We start from the raw sequence: 20215 nt of genomic DNA on the forward strand, positions 1-20215 counted from the left end.
CCCCCATCTCCACCCCCATCCTCATCTCAATAACATTGAGTGAGATGTTCTGTAGTCCACATTAGGAACTTTTAATAGTATTAGCTGATACTTTCCTATGCATCCTGATACTTTCCTATGTAGCTCTAGATTGCTGTCAGATTCCTCCACCTCAAATTCACTCTTCCCGTTGGATCAGGCTCCTTCCTGTTCCAACATGAATGCACTGGTGCGCAGTCATGTTGGAACAGGAAGGGGCCATCCCCAAACTGTTCCCACAAAGTTGGGAGCATGAAATTGTCCAAAATTAGTTGGTATGCTGACGTCTTAAGAATTCCCTTCACTGGAACTAAAGGGCCAAGCACAACCCCTGAAAAACAACCCCACACCATAATCTCCCCTCCACCAAATAATTTGGAGGGGTGGCCCAATGCTTTTGCCAATATAGTGTGAATGAGCGAGGTTGGGGTGGAGGAACTTGACCGGCCTGCAGTGCGTCCTGACCACAACCCAATAGAACACATTTGGGATGAATTAGAGAGGAGACTGCGAGCCAGACTTTCTCGTCCAACATCAGTGCCTGACCTCACGAATGCACTTCTGGAAGAATGGTCAAACATTCCCATAGACACACTCCTAAACCTTGTGGACAGCCTTCCCAGAAGAGTTGAAGCTGTTATAGTGGCAAAGGGTGGGCCAACCTAATATTGAACCCTATGGACTAAGAATGGGATGCCATTGAATTTCATGTGCGTGTAAAGGCAGGCGTGCCAAGACTTTTGGCAATATAGTGTATGTGGTTAGTTCAAATTTTGTGACTGAGGTTTACAACCACTATGAGGAAAATGAATTAGAAATGCATGGACATTAGAAAAATATTCCTTTAATTGTTAAGCTCTCTTTTTGAAAATACTTGTTGACTTTTATGGACAGCCACATGCCAATTGTGTTTTTTTTTCTTTTTGGATAAGAGTAGAAATTAGTTAAACCCCTGTTAATTTTTTTATTTGTTGTCATCTGTGTCTAGTTGTAGGGATATTCCTTCACTTCCGGTCTTGTAGACACAACAGGAATAGGAGGGAATTTTTGTTTCATTTTGTATTCTTTTTTATTTGCATTTTTCCCCCTTTCCTGTGTACTGTTGCTTTAAATGTTTTAGGGTACAGTTTTTTACTTTTTACTTTTTTTTTCTGTGAAAAATATATTAAAAAAATAAGGCGAAAGAGGGGCTGTTTTTTGGCACCAGAACAAGTCCAGGGTAAATGAATGGAGTTTCTGTAACCATTGGAAGTAATTTAAAGCCTATTGAATAGGGATTCAATGGGCTTTAAATTACTTCCAATGGTTACAGAAACACATAGGTGTCACATAGCACATAGGTGTCCAAGAAGCAGATCTGCCTCATTCTCACGAGGCAGATCCGCTTCCACGGAGTCCGCCTCGGTCCTCCGGCTCAGCGAGAGATCTCTTCGTTGATCTCCGCTGAGCCAGTGGATGACAGGTCCCTCTCTGCTCACTGAGCGGGGAGGGGCTTGTCGAGCGCCGCTGGTTTCTATGGAGAGATCAGACGAAAACGGACAGCATGTCTGTTTTTATCAGATCTCACCTGATCTGATTTGCCAGCGACGGATCTGAACTTAGAGGCATCTGTCTGCTTTTAGTGGATTGGACCGGGTCGGATATCAGCGGACATGTCACCGCTGACATCCGTCGCTCCATAGACTAGCATGGAGCGCCCGTTCAGTTCCACCGTCAAAACTGACAGGCAGACCTGAACGGTCCGACTGTGTGAAAGGGGTCTTAGACTTGGTGAACACATGTGGATGAAGAAAAAATTGACACTGTCTTTACTGGACTTTTATAAGTTTTATCTTCTCAAAGAAAAATCTCCCACTCTTCACAATCACACCTTATTTAATTTATCAGTTTTCAGCAACAACTATATTTGTGAGCAACTATTTTCAAGGGTGATCCATTGAAGTAGATATTGATGCGTTAGTTAACCAAAAACAGTGTCAAATATTGCACTAGTTTTTTGTCCCCTCTTTTACTTTTAGTATAAAACATATTACAAAAAAAAAAAAGAAAGAACGTTTCAGATAGGTACAATAATCTATATCAGTGATCGTTACTTTGTGATCTGCTTGACTTTTTCTGTTCATCAGCCCTCCTTATTGTTAATGTATTTTATGTGTGGCCCAAGACAATTCCTCTTCTTCCAATGGTTGTTCAGGAAGATCCAAAAGGTTGGACACCCCTGCCCAAGAGCAACTCAGTTGCCAATCTGAACTTGTCAATAAAAGCTGTCCCTTAAAGCAAATATATATACTTAGCCCTTCTGCCGCACACACAACCAAACTCTGCTCCAGTGAAGAGAAATTTGGAGCCTATTTCTTCAAAACAACACTTCTGGTAGTGTCAATCTCCTGGTCCTCCACTGCGCTTAGTAATACCTCACACCAATCCCAATGTCATTACTGTGTATTGCTCAGTTTGGCAGCAGTCTCTTTCAAAACAACCCAAAATCATCTTAAAGGAGAAGTATGGCCAAAGCTTTTTTGGCCATACATCTTCTATGGATCACAGGACTGCAGTTCGTTCTACACTCCTGTGACCCATTTTCAGCCGACAGCAGGCTAAAGACCGCTGTTGGCTGACATCACTCATCCGGTCCATGCTCGGTAAAGATCCCGACCTCATGGCCAGGATTCACCCAGATACCTGGACTGACACCTGACTTAGCCTCTCAGCGATCTGCCAAGAGCCCGAGCCAGCCCCACTGGCCTCCTCCACAGCCCAGCGCTCCAGTGAGCACTGGAGGGGAGAGGAGAGAGTCGCTGACTGACACTCATGGCTCTCTGTTCAGAGCAGAGGGGGAGAACTGAGCAATCAGCTGTGTTTGATCGCTCAGTTATCACTGCAGAGGCAGCTGGGGACAGATGCAGCATGGGATCACACTGCATCCACCTAGGTAAATATAAATGTTTTTTTTTCTTTTAATCCCGAACTTCTCTTTTAACTTCACTTTACTTTTTGACCACAATGCATTTTACCAAAATGGTTACATTTCAACATTATCTATCCAGAACTGTGACACAAGTAGTACATGACTAGTCACACAGATTATTTGCTACTCAAATCTGCACTTTGGTGTTCTCTAAGAATCTTTCTGTTCCCACCAGAAAATTTCACAATAGCTGCTACTAGAGAATTTCTGGATGATAAAATGTGTAAAATTCCTACACTCAAAACTGGGACATCAAATGTACATATAATACACTAATCAATATGAGGGGATTAAGCGTTGTACATGAAAAGACTGAAGTAAGCTAAAGAAGCTTTAATCAAGGATAACTTTTGATAAATTATTTTAACTTTCCAGTAATGATCCATGCAAATTTGAAAGTCTCCAGCAAATCTGTCAGCTAAATTGAGGACTATAATAATTAAAGGTACATTATTTGTAAGGTTTTACCGCACATAAATGGCCTATTTTGCGTTGATTTCTCTTTGTTGAAAACTTTTTAAGTAATTCCACTTTTAATATTCTTTAAATACCGTATTTATCGGCGTATAACACGCACCGGCGTATAACACGCACACCAATTTAGGAGGGAATTTTAAGGAAAAAAACTTTTAGGAGGGAACTTGAAGGGAAAAAAACTTACATTTAAATGCCCATCATTGCAGCCTTCTCAGTAAAGCCTTGCCCCAGTGCAGCCATGTCAGTGCAGCCATGTCAGTGCAGCCATGTCAGTGCAGCCTTGCTAGTGCAGCCATGTCAGTGCAGCCATGTCAGTGCAGCCATGTCAGTGCAGCCTTCCCCAGTGTCCATTGCAGCCTTGCCCCAGTCCAGCCTTGCCCCAGTCCAGCCTTGCCCCAGTGCAGTCTTGCTGAAGCCTCTGAGCTTCAAAATCGCCGACCGCGATTTGAAAATGGCGCCGCCGGCGCCGAAATACACAGAGCCGGTCCTCGGCTCTTCTCGGCGGCTCTCGTTCACTTTCGGCTCCACTCGGACGGTGAGCGGAGCTATCCGAAACTAGCCGAGTATACTCGGCTAGGTTCCGTCGGCGTTCAAGTGAAACCAAAAGTGACCGAGAAGAGCCGAGGGCTGGCACTGTGTATTTCGGCGCCGGCGGCGCCATTTTCAAATCGCGGTCAGCGATTTTTTCGTTCTGACAGGTCAGGATCGCAGGGGATCGGCGTATAACACGCACCCACGATTTTCCCCTGATTTTAAGGGGAAAAAAGTGCGTGTTATACGCCGATAAATACGGTAACTCTCTAATGTTTTTGTTCTCTCAGCTGTAAAAAAAAAATACTTTGATGAAAAATACAGCAGCAATTCCTTTTTTTCTTGACTATCTGGATTATTCTAAAGCAGAATTAGGTTGGGGCAGAGGTAGCTAAGGCCGGCCATACATGGAATTTTCTTCGTTGCAACCACGGGTTACAGGAAAGAAAATTCGCTCAATTCCTCCATCAACACAGATAGTGTTTATGCGGAAATCCCAGGCCATTGTCTTCTCCCAGCATGGTGGCGGGGTCAGGGAAGCCATACCCACTGGGAGAAGACCATGGGGATGGCTTCCCTGACCCCGCTATATACCGATAATCACAACAGAATCCAGCAGGCTGGTTGTACCCAAGTTGATTGATACATCAATTTGGTAGATTCAGCCTGCTCTTTAACGGTTCGAATCCCAGTTGTTTCCTGCTGAACCGGTCGAGCTTCAAACTGTATATGGCCAGCCTAACACTTGTGGTTGTATCCCCCAACCTTGAGGTGGGGAAAGGATGCTTGATACCAAAATATATATTGACTGTCAAGTCAAATGACTTGGCATTGTCACATTTCTGACCATAGTTTCCTGCTTCTAAGGAAAAATCACTATTGATGACTTAAAGTATAACGAAAGGTAAAACTTTTTTGGATAGAGTGGAGAGGGATTAGAATACCTGTCAGTTTTTATTGCTGTCTGTGCCCCTGTTAAGGAGATTCACCATCTCTATTTGTCCTGTTTACTGTTATGATTGAAAGTGAAGGTAAAAGAAGATCCCAAATTTTGGGTTGTCCCCTGAAAAGTAACAGAAGGGAAATCTTCCAATGGGGACACTAGTTATGGTGGCCTGGGGGTCCCCAAGGGATTCCTTGAATTTGCAGGGATTTTTTTCTCACTTCCTGTTTGACTATGGGACAGGAAGTGAAGAGAAATCTCTGCAATGGGACATAGATGGCGAACAAAAATCTGACACGGGTTACAACCCTTCCTTTTTCTTTTCAAAATGGAAAAAAATAGTTTTGCCTATAGTTCTACTTTAATGTGCAAAAAGATTTCCTTGCATTACAAGCAATCAACATCATTAAAAACAGGTACAGAAAAAACCCACAAATCCCTTAAAGTGATATTAAAGGTCCACTTTAACTATTCTTAAAAATGCTCTTTTGCCCCTCCTCCTACTTATCCTGCATATCCCTTATGAAAATGATCTGTGTATTTACCTTTTTTTAATCCAGTTCGTTCATGTAATTTAGCAGCTTCAGCTTCCCTGTGTAAGGTAGTGCTCGACAATCGCTGTGAGTTCCTGGAACCATGACATCACCCATAGTCTTCCATGGCCCATCTGTTGTCAGCTGACACAAATGAGCTGGAGCTGCTGAATCAAGTGACTGGACCGGGTTTAAAAAACTTAAAGTAGAAGTCCATGCTAAAACTAAAATCCCTACATCTATAGACACCCACGATCTATCTAACACTAACCTATCTAGCCCTGTAAAGAAAAAATGAGTATACATAATGTTTCTGAAGCCGATCCGACCTGATCTCCAGCGGCAGAAGTGAAATGAATGGGAAGTTACGTCACCCATAGACTTACTATGGGGCTTCTGTTGTCGGACGTGTTCTCTGCGCCCGCCTCCACAGTGAAGACGCGGCTGACAGCTCGGCATGGAATCGGGTTGGATCAGCTTCAAAAAAGGTATGTATACTGATTTTTTTCTTGACAGGGTTAGATAGGTTAGTGTTAGATCGTGGGTGTCTATAGATGCGGAGATTTTAGTTTTAGCATGGACTTCTACTTTAAGTATGCAGATCTTTTTTTTCAGGGTGTGTAGGATAGGTAGGGAGAGGGGAGAGTGAACATTTTTAAGAAAAGTTAGGCTTTTCTTTTACTTTAAATGTAAAGGTCACTCAGATTACTTTGAGCCATACATACTCTTTCTCTGTACAAATATTCTGCACTAACTTGGGTGATATGTCCCACCCTAGACCTAAGCTCCTTCTTCCTACTTTCTCAACACCCAATCAGAGTTTCATTTGTTGCTGCTGAGGTTCTCACAAATCTCTCTTGGGACTCCTTTTGTAAATTACTTCTGTGATAATTTGCACCCCTATGCCCTCCTACAAGGCTATAGTTGTATTCTTGCAGCTGGACTATCCTTGTACAGTCTTTAAAATACGTTATGAATAATCTCAAAATAGTGACTCCTTCACTTGGCTGTGTAATAGTGGAGGCAGAAGGGGCAGCTCTGGAAGAAACATTTCATTACTGCTTTCCCTAAAAGTTAGAAGAAGAAAACTGAAATATCTTGGAGCTAACTGTAATTTATCTTCTCTTTCAGGTTCAACATTTGTTTGCAGTACCCATATTATTCCTGTAAAGAACCAGGAAGGTGTAGCCATGATGTTCATCATTAATTTCGACTGTGTCTCAAAGCTTGATAGTCCTAGCTCACCGGATAAGTTAAGCCAAATTCTTCCACTGAAATCAGAAAACCGTAAGTAGATCTCTAAATGTTAATTTCTCATGTGGGTTTTCATTCTGGAAATCTTTACAGATTTAATAGACAAAATAAAGATAACATGATTATACAGAGGTGCCAATGCTAATCTCCCAAAAATGATAATTGCTTGAATGTCTTATTTTACCACCTCCAGTCTGGGCCAATTCTGACATTTAAAACCAAAGGTAAATGTTCCGCATCATGGACAAAATTGTGAAAATAGTTATTAAGCTGCTGCCCCCACTGAAACTACCACCGAGCCCCATAATGTGGGACGCAGGAGCACCGCCCCCCTAATCCAAAAGCAATAGCAAATTAATATTCACTATTGTTTTCCTGATTCTCCTCCCAGCCAATCACCTGATTGGCCGAGAGGAGAAGCGATCCTATTGCCCACTCAGGAAGAGGAGAGAGGAGACACAGGGGAAGCCGCCATGAAGCACCAGGAGGAGGAGACGATACCCGCCTCCCAGGGGAAGCGCTGCCTGCGACCTAGATGTGTGGTGCTGGTGACTGGCTGACCGATTAGGGGGGGTTTACCTGTGACCCAACTGACTGGGGGGGGATTTGGCGTTGGGTGTATTTTTTACCCCCCCCCCCAAAAAAAAGTGATAAAGAGCAAAATATTCTTTAAGGGGAGTGGGTATGGTGCTGCTTGTAGTGTGTATCCCTTTAAGTGTACCTGCAATTAGTGTGCTAGGTGAAGTGTTTAGGTGTGCAATTTGGCAATTATAATGTGATTGCACAGAAATAGGTCAAAAATATCCTAATAAATGTATGGTTGCGGTAAAAATTAATAAATCACTTAGATTATCAAACTATGAATCACACACAATATATAATAAAGTGACTGTGTTGTGCTTTACAATATTCCTTAGTATCTGTGAAAAGTGACATGTGCTGTAATACAATAAAAAGTCCATAAAGTGATGTGCTAAAAAACAAAAAATGATAAATCTATAATGCGATATTGTTTAAATTACATAAATCTTGTGGTGTGTTGGTGGTTTTAATACATGCTCCCCCTTCTCCACCTCACTCACCAGAATTTCTCCCTTGTTAAGGGGTAAAACAGCAATTACAGCACTTTGTGGCTGTACACAATTCCCAGATACAGAGCTGCCTCGGCTTCTCCTACGATCTCCTATGCCTCCACGTGCAGAGACAACAACAAACAGGCCCCATAGCATAGCTCCCAACTGTCCCTGATTTCAAGGGACTGTCCCTGATTTGGAGCAATGTCCCTCTGTCCCTCATTCCTCCCCATTTGTTCCTCATTTTGGTCTGATCTATATAGATGTATATAAAATGCACTTTTTATCTATCAAAAGTGTTTTCCAGCACTAAATCTTTCATCTGATTCCTAAATTGCTGCATTTGTAAATTCCAAAAGCCAATATAAAGGAATATTAGTGGTAAAAAAAAAGCACTTGTGGGTTTAACCAATCTTGTTTTTTGTACAAGTCTCCTTTAAGGGGGTGTGGCAAGGGGTGTGTCCTATGCCTGCATATTTTTGCTGATAGGTGTCCCTCATTCCCATCTCAAAAAGTTGGGAGGTATGTCCATAGTGTAAATCCGTTTTACCATTTATTTCAAAATTGGTTTAGAAATGCACTTACATTATGTATAAGAATATTACAATGTTTAAAATCAGGAAGTCTGGGATGAATATGTGCTCCATAGACCGAAACCGAAAGTGACACACTGACGGTGGAAGCAACAAGTTCATCAATGTTGCTGATTCTCCCTTTACTGGCCATTCAAAGGGTGTGGTTGTAGAATAGACCTGTAAGTGAAAGTGAAGTTCTAGCAGAGAAACCTCAGGCAGGGCTGTGCTTTGTGGCAGAGGTGTGTAAATCTCAGGACTGGATAGACAGAACTACAGATTTGGTTTGTTTTGGTAGGTAAAACTGGCCTCATATATGTATTTCTTTCTTTCTTTCTGTGTATTTAGCTGTTTGCCTTGACTTCAGCCTTATTATATCATAAAACATACTTGTTAGGATGGAACATTGAATACTAATAGTGCTTCCAGGCCAACATTCTAATCCCTGCCTTAGAAAGTCACTGTCCTGGAACAAGGATGTGTGCATTAGATGTATTGACACTTCACTGGTGCCATGCTTGTTTCAGGTAAGTGGCTCACTAAACTGTGAAAGATTAGTCAGGGAAAAGCCCAGGAGATTGTGCCTTCAAAATACATCAGCATTGGCAGCTTCCTTATTTCTGTCCAAAAGATTTTGCTGAAATATATTATTGATTCTGTCCTCATATGAACCACATATTACTGATTTTATCTTTATATAAACAACATTATAGACATTTGATAAAGTGACTTCTTGAAGTGGAGGTTGTTTTTTTATATTTTGTGATTATCAGCAGTCGAAAATAAAGCTTAATCTATCTCAATCTATCCAAAACCGAACTTAGAATTTTATATAAAAACGTCAGCAGGCAGTGTATTTTTGGGTCCCAGATTGCATGTTACCATAGTACCGTGCAATTTTAGTACGGCACGTTTTTCAAAAGTAGAGCATGCCCTACTTTTTGTGTAGTCCGGTGAGATTTGCATCCCATTCAAATGAGTGGGCTGCCAAATTGCACTGCAGGGGAACACTGGTATGGACCAGCCCTTCAACACTGAAGAAATGGCTGCACTCCAAGATCCATCAATATTCTTATTTAATGAACGAACATCCCAAGTGTTACAGACAGTTCAAATGGTAGACGCGTTTCACACACTAACAGGTGCGCTTATAAGCGCACCTGTTAGTGTGTGAAACACGTCTACCATTTGAACTGTCTGTAACCCTTGGGATGTTCTTTCATTGAATAAGAATTTTGATGGATCTTGGAGTGCAGCCATTTCTTCAGTGTTGATCGTATGCGGAGGCAAGCCGAGGCGTGCACCTGTGTTATCATTAGGCTTCCTGTCTCACCTGGAGCAGGGAGTTCTTTTGTATGGACCAGCCCTTACTGAGGAAGGTATAAAAACATAGATTTGCCCTTGGGACTTTGAACAAGGCATAACACACCCAATAAATAAATAAATGGTATGCAGATGTATTGATAGGTACAATAATAGTAACATACCATATAAAACAAATACCATGCTAATGGGCAGATTTGAAGTAATTGACATGATATAGTTCATAACATAATACAGTATTCCAAAAATCAGTACATAATTAGTTTAAGATTGGATCTTTAAGACCTGATGCGTTTCAAGAATCAATGTTCACTTCCTCAGGGGTTTATGCATACACAAATATCTGTAAAGTAAAACAATTTTGAAATACATGACAAAGTTGGTAAAAAAATAAACATTTTTTTAAAGCTATGACTCTCGGTAGGGGACCCATACTTACAAATCTGCTAAAAATGAAAGCACATGATCATGTTCCATGGTTGACCACCAGGAATGTCTGACCCGGGAGCTGTGGGCAACTTTTCCTCTTATTTACAAATGTGCACCTTCAGGTTACTGTTCAGGGCTGAGACACAGGGGAGGGGCAGAAGGGGTAGCTGCACTGGACTAATGAACTTTGTATTATCATGGAAGCATCCCAAACTGATCTCAAATGCAGGCTGAATGCACCTGGAAACAGGCTACCTTTGTCCATTGACAGAAGCTCCATGTGGCTTATAGACGACCGTATAAAAAAAAGAAAAAAGTGGCAGTATTTTGTCCCAATCTCTGTAATTTATCATTTTTTATGAACAGTTTGTAAAAGCCTTTATTTAATATACTGGTGGTCCATTGTTTGAATTCTTGGCAGATGTTAAAGTGTTACTAAACCCAGGACCCTGCATTCACTATATCTGGTCTCCCACAGTACACAGAAAATGGAAATGCAATTATTTTAGTAAATATAAACGGCTAAATACCCTTTCTCATCAGCAGTATATAGCAGTCTTGTGATTTCTATCAGTGTGCGGCTGAGCACTGGTCAAAGCTTGTAGGAGAAGTTTTCATTCTCCTCTGACTGTTTTTTGAGGCTGCAGGACCCCTGACCCTTTGTCTGGAAAGTGCTGATTGGCCCTGTGCTGATCACATGCACCCTCCCAAGAAAAGAAAAAAAAAACTCTCTAGGCAATACACACCAAACTGAGCATGTGCAGAATGCCCTAAGGCTCTGTACTATCATGAGATGGATTGGGGACAGTAAAAAAGGGGAGAATCAAATAAGACAGGATCAAACAGCCTTTTTTACATAATGCAGAGAAATATCCCCTTAGGTTACACAGTGAGTATAACAAGCATGCTTTACTGCATATACAGACTGATTTTACTGTTGTGGGTTTAGTAACACTTTAAATACATAGCTACATGATCTGAGTCATTTTCCATGGGTTCATCAGTGTCATAAAATGGCCATGATTGTGTATTTGTGTTGTTTCTGTATAAACACAGGAGAGAGATCATACCAATGATAATGTGTAGAAAAGGGTAAGAAACATTTCCTATATATGTACCTAGGAGAAAAGGTTTCAGTGGGTCGGTGATCTTGATGAGGATAGACAGAACTCTCACCATCCGCTGCACTTAGCGTAGACCTGCTCATCTATTAGGCGGCCTTTTTGTTGTTTAGTCCTTTGGATGAGTCTATTTCTTTGTGACCTTATGGAATTTCACAGAGCAGGCATGTTTGTCAGGTGCTGCTTCGATGATCTTATTCAGGTTGTTATTCACTGCTTAAAGAATATTTTTGTTCTTTTATATTATGGTCAAACACTACAAAAATATTATATTAGAAAATAATTTTCTTTATTGCTAGCTGAGTTAATATGAGATAAGGCATAGTAAAGTGTAAATTAAGGTACAATAAAACTAAAACAAACACATCTGAAACCATCACATTGCACTATTTACAGCCATCAAAACATGCTGTGATTTTTTTTTTTGTCTTTTTAACTGTGGTCATGTCATCCCTATGTCCCCTATTTTTAATGACAGCTCGGCTGGGCGTTGGACTGCAAACGATGCTTGGTGATAAAAAGGCACTGTCACTCAAACTGTGGAGGGCGGAATGGGATGGGAATTAGTGTGGCGGCTTTTACCTGTCTTGGTGACTATAGGCATGAGGTCTTGTAATTCCCAAGCCAAAAAAAGACATGCAGACTGGCTACACATGTACGAATGTGCTTCCATGCCTAATTTGGTCAATAACAAAGAGAAAGGGGTTCTTTGCTAAAGGAAATGGCAGGATAAACAGGTACTTTAGAACTTTCCTGGATCTCATACACAATGTACAGATTGAGCTGAGTTTACAGAGGGACAACAAAAAATAGTCCCCATTTTTTTTTAATTTTATGTTTACATACCCTTTAAGTCTTCTTCCCATGCATATTTGATATACAAACATAGGTAGTCTACATACATACTATATGTAATCTTCTATCCATACAAATTAAGTCTTCTATCCAACCAGCAGGATGGGCTTTAGTTTTCTTTTCACATCATTAACATCACTTTTCAGCTGTGCTAAAAGAAGCCTCTTGAGGGAGGCCCGGAGTAAAATGCACAAGGAAATGTACAGAGGGCTGGCAGGACAGGGGTTAAAGGGGCTTGGGTCTAGGTGAGGGTTTCAGTTGCAGTTTGAAACAATATAGGCGGCAGAACTTAGCTGATTGGGTCAAGGTTGGGGTTGCCTGGAATTGCAGAGGGTTGGTCTGGGAAGGTCTTCATTCATAGGTCTGAAGAGTCGGGGGAAATCTTCCCTCCCGCCCTGTAATTGTGGTTTTGCAGTGTGGGGAATTTAGTTTTTTTCTCTGTCGTGCAGCAGGTGGGGTACAAGGTCCTTTTAGGTTAGGGTGGATAAAAAGGTACGTTGTAGGGACCCGTCTGAGGTACGGCTCCAAGTTGGTGGGATGCCTATCTGCGTGTTGTCTCCGAGTCGGTGGTCTTGGAGCTGGAGATACGCAGTTACCTTTCCTTCTCGTGATGCCTAATAGGACCTTGGAGCTCCATGTTTTTTGTTACACTGTGGTGTTAAGTGTTATATAAGTTATTAAAATGTTATTGATATTTTGGTTAATAGAAGCCTGCTATGGCAATTTAACTCCAACTTGTTGTGGTGTTGTTAATTTTTTGGAAATATTATGGGGTGATGGTTTGAGCAGAAAAGACAAGCCATATTTAATACCCTAGTCATGTACGGAACTCTAAGGTGTTATTTGAGTTTTAGGCCTCTGTCATACAAAGGTTAGCTGGTTATCTGTTCTGCTTTGCTGTCATTTTGGCTAACCCATGGTGCTCCAGGAACCCTTTGTCATGTATTGTTTATTTGTGAAACAAAGATTGTGTATGCAAAAAACAGATATAAAACAGCAGTGTAAATACTTAAAGCAGAACTGAACTCTAAAAAATAAAAAGTGAACAGGCAGACTCTTAATTGCAAAAAAGACATGCCATGTCTCGTCTGTAATAAAATGCCCTTACCTGCCTGTGTCAGGATTAACGACTCCTGCATATGTGCTAGAGTGACGTCATCCTGTGCCGGCCATTCTTGCTAGCCGAAGACCACCACCGGACGAAGCCAAGGAGAAGATGCCAGCACCAGCAGGAGACCTCACAGGTGTCAGAAAATTGGAGTAGAGGTGCCTTTAACTCTGCTTTAGATCAGAACTCTAACTATATCTTCACTTTCTTGAAAGAACAAAAAAAATAAAAATTTTGGAAAAAGTTCAGCTACAGACATACTTAATTTATTGTAACAAATGCAGTCTTTCATACTGTAGAGAAAGGCATTAAAGTTATATGACGTCAGCTCTGCTCTCTGCAGTATTGTACTGTGAGCCTTGGTCGGTTTGGTGAAGTACCCCCATGAGGTGTGTCAGTGATGGTGCAGAATCCCAGGACTTTAATTAAAATACCACACATAGAATTATAGTTGTTCCCTTAAAGCGGTTCTAAAGGCAGAACATTTCTTATCTTAACCACTTCAGCTTCGGAAGATTTACCCCCCCCCCCTTTATGACCAGGCCATTTTTTGCAATACGGCACTGCGTTAATTTACCTGACAATTGACGGTTGTGCCACGCTGTACCCTAATAAAATGTGTGTCCTTTTTTTCCCCCACAAATAGTTTTCTTTTGGGGGTATTTGATCACCTCTGTGGTTTAAATTTTTTGCACTATGAACAAAAAAAGACTGACAATTTTGAAAAAAAACATTTTTTTTTAAATTTTTGCTAGAAAACATATCAAATAAAAAAAATGTAAAAATCCAATTTCTTCAAAACTTTAGCCCAATATATAAGCATATATTGATTGATTTGCGCAAAAAGTTATAGCGTCTACAAACTATGGGATATTTTTATTCATGTTATTTTATTAATGTATTTATTTTACTAGTAATGGTGGTGATCAGCGACTTATAGCAGGACTGTGATATTGCGTTCGGACACTAACTGACACTTTTGTCACTTTTTGGTGACCAGTGACACTAATACAGCAATCAGTGCTAAAAATATGCACTGCCACTGTACTAATGACACTGGGTGGGAAGAGGTTAACATCAGGGGCGATCAAAGGGTTACCTGTGTGACTAGCTAGTCCTTTACTACAGTGTAGGAGATGCTTTTACTAGCAGAAGACATGGATCCATGTCCCTGCTTTGTTATATCTCGATCCAGCTCTGTACTTGTCTGCAGCCACACTGGCCTCACAGAAAGGCTGTCAATCAAATCCAGTGAACAGGGCGGGGGTGGGGGTGGGGGGGCGAGCCACACTGTGTGGCTTTTGAAAGCCTTTGTAAGCGGCTTCCTGTGATGGCACAAACAGAGGAGGAGCCGAGACTGCCGACAGGGGATCCCAGAAGAGGAAGTAGAGGGGCGCTCTGCAAAATTTAGTTGCACAGAGAAAGAAAGTATAACATGTTTATTTTTTAAAAAATGTTTAACCACTTAAGGACCGCCTAACGCCGATTTACGTCGGCAAGGCGGCACGGGCAGGCAAAATCACGTACATGTACGTGATTTGCCTCTCGCGGGTGGGGGGTCCGATCGGACCCCCCCCCCCGGTGCCCGAAGCGGTCCCGTTCTGTTCCCCGGCGATCCGAGATGAGGGGGAGGCCATCCGTTCGTGGCCCCCCCCTCGCGATCGCCGCCGGCCAATGGGAACACTCCTTTGCTGCTGTATGCTAAACAGCAGCAAAGGAAGTGATGTCATCTCCCCTCGGCTCGGTATTTTCCGTTCCAGCGCCGAGGGGAGAAGACATCAATGTGAGTGCACAACACACACACACACAGTAGAACATGCCAGGCATACAAAACACCCCGATCCCCCCCCCGATCGCCCCCCGATCCCCCCCCAATCACCCCCCCCCCCCTGTCACAAACTGACACCAGCAGGTTTTTTTTTTTTTTTTTTTTTTCTGATTACTGCATGGTGTCAGTTTGTGACAGTTACAGTGTTGGAACAGTGAGTATTACCCCCCTTTAGGTCTAGGGTACCCCCCTAACCCCCCCTAATAAAGTTTTAACCCCTTGATCACCCCCTGTCACCAGTGTTGCTAAGCGATCATTTTTCTGATCGCTGTATTAGTGTCGCTGGTGACGCTAGTTAGTGAGGTAAATATTTAGGTTCGCCGTCAGCGTTTTATAGTGACAGGGACCCCCATATACTACCTAATAAATGTTTTAACCCCTTGATTGCCCCCTAGTTAACCCTTTCACCACTGATCACCGTATAACCGTTACGGGTGACGCAGGTTAGTTCGTTTATTTTTTATAGTGTCAGGGCACCCGCCGTTTATTACCTAATAAAGGTTTAGCCCCCTGATCGCCCGGCGGTGATATGCGTCGCCCCAGGCAGCGTCAGATTAGCGCCAGTACCGCTAACACCCACGCACGCAGCATGCGCCTCCCTTAGTGGTATAGTATCTGATCGGATCAATATCTGATCTGATCAGATCTATACTAGCGTCCCCAGCAGTTTAGGGTTCCCAAAAACACAGTGTTAGCGGGATCAGCCCAGATACCCGCTAGCACCTGCGTTTTGTGCCTCCGCCCAGCCCACCCAAGTGCAGTATCGATCGATCACTGTCACTTACAAAACACTAAACGCATAACTGCAGCGTTCGCAGAGTCAGGCCTGATCCCTGCGATCGCTAACAGTTTTTTTGGTAGCATTTTGGTGAACTGGCAAGCAAGCACCAGGCAGCGTCAGGTTAGCGCCAGTACCGCTAACACCCACGCACGCACCGTACACCTCCCTTAGTGGTATAGTATCTGATCGGATCAATATCTGATCCGATCAGATCTATACTAGCGTCCCCAGCAGTTTAGGGTTCCCAAAAACGCAGTGTTAGCGGGATCAGCCCAGATACCTGCTAGCACCTGCGTTGTGCCCCTCCGCCCGGCCCAGCCCAGCCCACCCAAGTGCAGTATCGATCGATCACTGACACTTACAAGGCACTAAACGCATAACTGCAGCGTTCGCAGAGTCAGGCCTGATCCCTGCGATCGCTAACAGTTTTTTTGGTAGCATTTTGGTGAACTAGCAAGCACCGGCCCCAGGCAGCGTCAGGTTAGCGCCAGTACCGCTAACACCCACGCACGCAGCATACGCCTCCTTTAGTGGTATAGTATCTGAACGGATCAATATCTGATCCGATCAGATCAGATCTATACTAGCGTCCCCAGCAGTTTAGGGTTCCCAAAAACGCAGTGTTAGCGGGATCAACCCAGATACCTGCTAGCACCTGCGTTTTGCCCCTCCGCCCGGCCCAGTCCAGCCCACCCAAGTGCAGTATCGATCGATCACTGTCACTTACAAAACACTAAACGCATAACTGCAGCGTTCGCAGAGTCAGGCCTGATCCCTGCGATCGCTAACAGTTTTTTTGGAAGCTTTTTATTGAACTGGCAAGCACCAGCGGCCTAGTACACCCCGGTCGTAGTCAAACCAGCACTGCAGTAACACTTGGTGACGTGGCGAGTCCCATAAGTGCAGTTCAAGCTGGTGAGGTGACAAGCACAAGTAGTGTCCCGCTGCCACCAAAAAGACAAACACAGGCCCGTCGTGCCCATAGTGCCCTTCCTGCTGCATTCGCCAATCCTAATTGGGAACCCACCACTTCTGCAGCGCCCGTACTTCCCCCATTCACATCCCCCAACGAAATGCAGTCGGCTGCATGAGAGGCATTTTTATGTGCTCCCGAGTACCCCTACCCAACGAACCCCCCCCAAAAAGATGTTGTGTCTGCAGCAAACGCGGATATAGGCGTGACACCCGCTATTATTGTCCCTCCTGTCCTGACAATCCTGGTCTTTGCATTGGTGAATGTTTTGAACACTACCATTCACTAGTTGAGTATTAGCGTAGGGTACAGCATTGCACAGACTAGGCACACTTTCACAGGGTCTCCCAAGATGCCATCGCATTTTGAGAGACCCGAACCTGGAACCGGTTACAGTTATAAAAGTTAGTTACAAAAAAAGTGTAAAAAAAAAAATATATATATATAAAATAAAAAAAAATAGTTGTCGTTTTATTGTTCTCTCTCTCTATTCTCTCTCTCTATTGTTCTGCTCTTTTTTTACTGTATTCTATTCTGCAGTGTTTTATTGTTATTGTTATTGTTATTGTTATTATGTTTTATCATGTTTGTTTTTCAGGTATGTAATTATTTATACTTTATTGTTTACTGTGCTTTATTGTTAACCATTTTTTTGTCTTCAGGTACGCCATTCACAAATTTGAGTGGTTATACCAGAATGATGCCTGCAGGTTTAGGTATCATCTTGGTATCATTCTTTTCAGCCAGCGGTCGGCTTTCATGTAAAAGCAATCCTAGCGGCTAATTAGCCTCTAGACTGCCTTTACAAGCCGTGGGAGGGAATGCCCCCCCCCCCCCCCACCGTCTTCCGTGTTTTTCTCTGGCTCTCCTGTCTCAACAGGGAACCTGAGAATGCAGCCGGTGATTCAGCCAGCTGACCATAGAGCTGATCAGAGACAAGAGTGGCTCCAAACATCTCTATGGCCTAAGAAACCGGAAGCTACGAGCATTTTATGACTTAGATTTCGCCGGATGTAAATAGCGCCATTGGGAAATTGGGGAAGCATTTTATCACACCGATCTTGGTGTGGTCAGATGCTTTGAGGGCAGAGGAGAGATCTAGGGTCTAATAGACCCCAATTTTTTCAAAAAAGAGTACCTGTCACTACCTATTGCTATCATAGGGGATATTTACATTCCCCGAGATAACAATAAAAATGATTTAAAAAAAAAAAAAATGAAAGGAACAGTTTAAAAATAAGATAAAAAAGCAAAAAAATAATAAAGAAAAAAAAAAAAAAAAAAAAAAAGCACCCCTGTCGCCCCCTGCTCTTGCGCTAAGGCGAACGCAAGCGGCGGTCTGTCGTCAAACGTAAACAGCAATTGCACCATGCATGTGAGGTATCGCCGCGAAGGTCAGATCGAGGGCAGTAATTTTTGCAGTAGACCTCCTCTGTAGATCTAAAGTGGTAACCTGTAAAGGCTTTTAAAGGCTTTTAAAAATGTATTTATTTTGTTGCCACTGCACGTTTGTGCGCAATTGTAAAGCATGTCATGTTTGGTATCCATGTACTCGGTCTAAGATCATCTTTTTTATTTCATCAAACATTTGGGCAATATAGTGTGTTTTAGTGCATTAAAATTTAAAAAAGTGTGTTTTTTCCCCAAAAAATGCGTTTGAAAAATCGCTGCGCAAATACTGTGTGAAAAAAAAAAATGAAACACCCACCATTTTAATCTGTAGGGCATTTGCTTTAAAAAAATATATAATGTTTGGGGGTTCAAAGTAATTTTCTTGCAAAAAAAAAAAAACTTTTTCATGTAAAAAATAAGTGTCAGAAAGGGCTTTGTCTTCAAGTGGTTAGAAGAGTGGGTGATGTGTGACATAAGCTTCTAAATGTTGTGCATAAAATGCCAGGACAGTTCAAAACCCCCCCAAATGACCCCATTTTGGAAAGTAGACACCCCAAGCTATTTGCTGAGAGGCATGTCGAGTCCATGGAATATTTTATATTGCGACACAAGTTGCGGGAAAGAGACAAATTTTTTTTTTTTTTTTTTTTTTTTGCACAAAGTTGTCACTAAATGATATATTGCTCAAACATGCCATGGGAATATGTGAAATTACACCCCAAAATACATTCTGCTGCTTCTCCTGAGTACGGGGATACCACATGTGTGAGACTTTTTGGGAGCCTAGCCGTGTACGGGACCCCAAAAACCAAGCACCGCCTTCAGGCTTTCTAAGGGGCGTGAATTTTTGATTTCACTCTTCACTGCCTATCACAGTTTCGGAGGCCATGGAATGCCCAGGTGGCACAAAACCCCCCCAAATGACCCCATTTTGGAAAGTAGACACCCCAAGCTATTTGCTGAGAGGTATAGTGAGTATTTTGCAGACCTCACTTTTTGTCACAAAGTTTTGAAATTTGAAAAAAGAAAAAAAAAAAAAAGTTTTTTCTTGTCTTTCTTCATTTTCAAAAACAAATGAGAGCTTCAAAATACTCACCATGCCTCTCAGCAAATAGCTTGGGGTGTCTACTTTCCAAAATGGGGTCATTTGGGGGGGGTTTGTGCCACCTGGGCATTCCATGGCCTCCGAAACGGTGTTAGGCAGTGAAGAGTAAAATCAAAAATTCACGCCCTTAAAAACGCTGAAGGCGGTGATTGGATTTCGGGGCCCCGTACGCGGCTAGGCTCCCAAAAAGTCCCACACATGTGGTATCCCCATACTCAGGAGAAGCAGCTAAATGTATTTTGGGGTGCAATTCCACATAGGCCCATGGCCTGTGTGAGCAATATATCATTTAGTGACAACTTTGTGCAAAAAAAAAAAAAAAAAAAAAAAAAAGTGTCACTTTCCCGCAACTTGTGTCAAAATATAAAATATTCCATGGACTCAATATGCCTCTCAGCAAATAGCTTGGGGTGTCTACTTTCCAAAATGGGGTCATTTGGGGGGGGGTTGTGCCACCTGGGCATTCCATGGCCTCCGAAACTGTGATAGGCAGTGAAGAGTGAAATCAAAAAGTTACACCCTTAGAAATCCTGAAGGCGGTGATTGGTTTTCGGGGTCCCATACGCGGCTAGGCTCCCAAAAAGTCCCACACATGTGGTATCCCCGTACTCAGGAGAAGTAGCTGAATATATTTTGGGGTGCAATTCCACATAGGCCCATGGCCTGTGTGAGCAATATATCATTTAGTGACAACTTTTTGTAAATATTTTTTTTTTTTTTTTTTTTTGTCATTATTCAATCACTTGGGACAAAAAAAATAAATATTCAATGGGTTCAACATGCCTATCAGCAATTTCCTTGGGGTGTCTACTTTCCAAAATGGGGTCATTTGGGGGGGTTTTGTACTGCCCTGCCATTTTAGCACCTCAAGAAATGACATAGGCAGTCATAAACTAAAAGCTGTGTAAATTCCAGAAAATGTACCCTAGTT

At 42.4% G+C, this 20215-nt stretch overlaps 1 protein-coding gene across 5 annotated transcripts in view; it reads left to right on the forward strand.

Moving 5' to 3' along the window:
* Positions 1 to 20215, forward strand: part of KCNH7 (potassium voltage-gated channel subfamily H member 7) — a 714913-nt gene that overhangs the window by 344393 nt on the left and 350305 nt on the right. For all 5 annotated transcript variants that reach the window (XM_073634033.1, XM_073634036.1, XM_073634035.1 and 2 more), the window contains exon 3: positions 6602 to 6757. In XM_073634033.1, coding sequence (XP_073490134.1) covers positions 6602 to 6757 — 156 coding nt within the window. The remainder of the gene's footprint in view (positions 1 to 6601; positions 6758 to 20215) is intronic.

Source organism: Aquarana catesbeiana, linkage group LG06 (genome assembly GCF_042186555.1).
Source record: "Aquarana catesbeiana isolate 2022-GZ linkage group LG06, ASM4218655v1, whole genome shotgun sequence".
Classification (NCBI taxonomy): domain Eukaryota; kingdom Metazoa; phylum Chordata; class Amphibia; order Anura; family Ranidae; genus Aquarana; species Aquarana catesbeiana.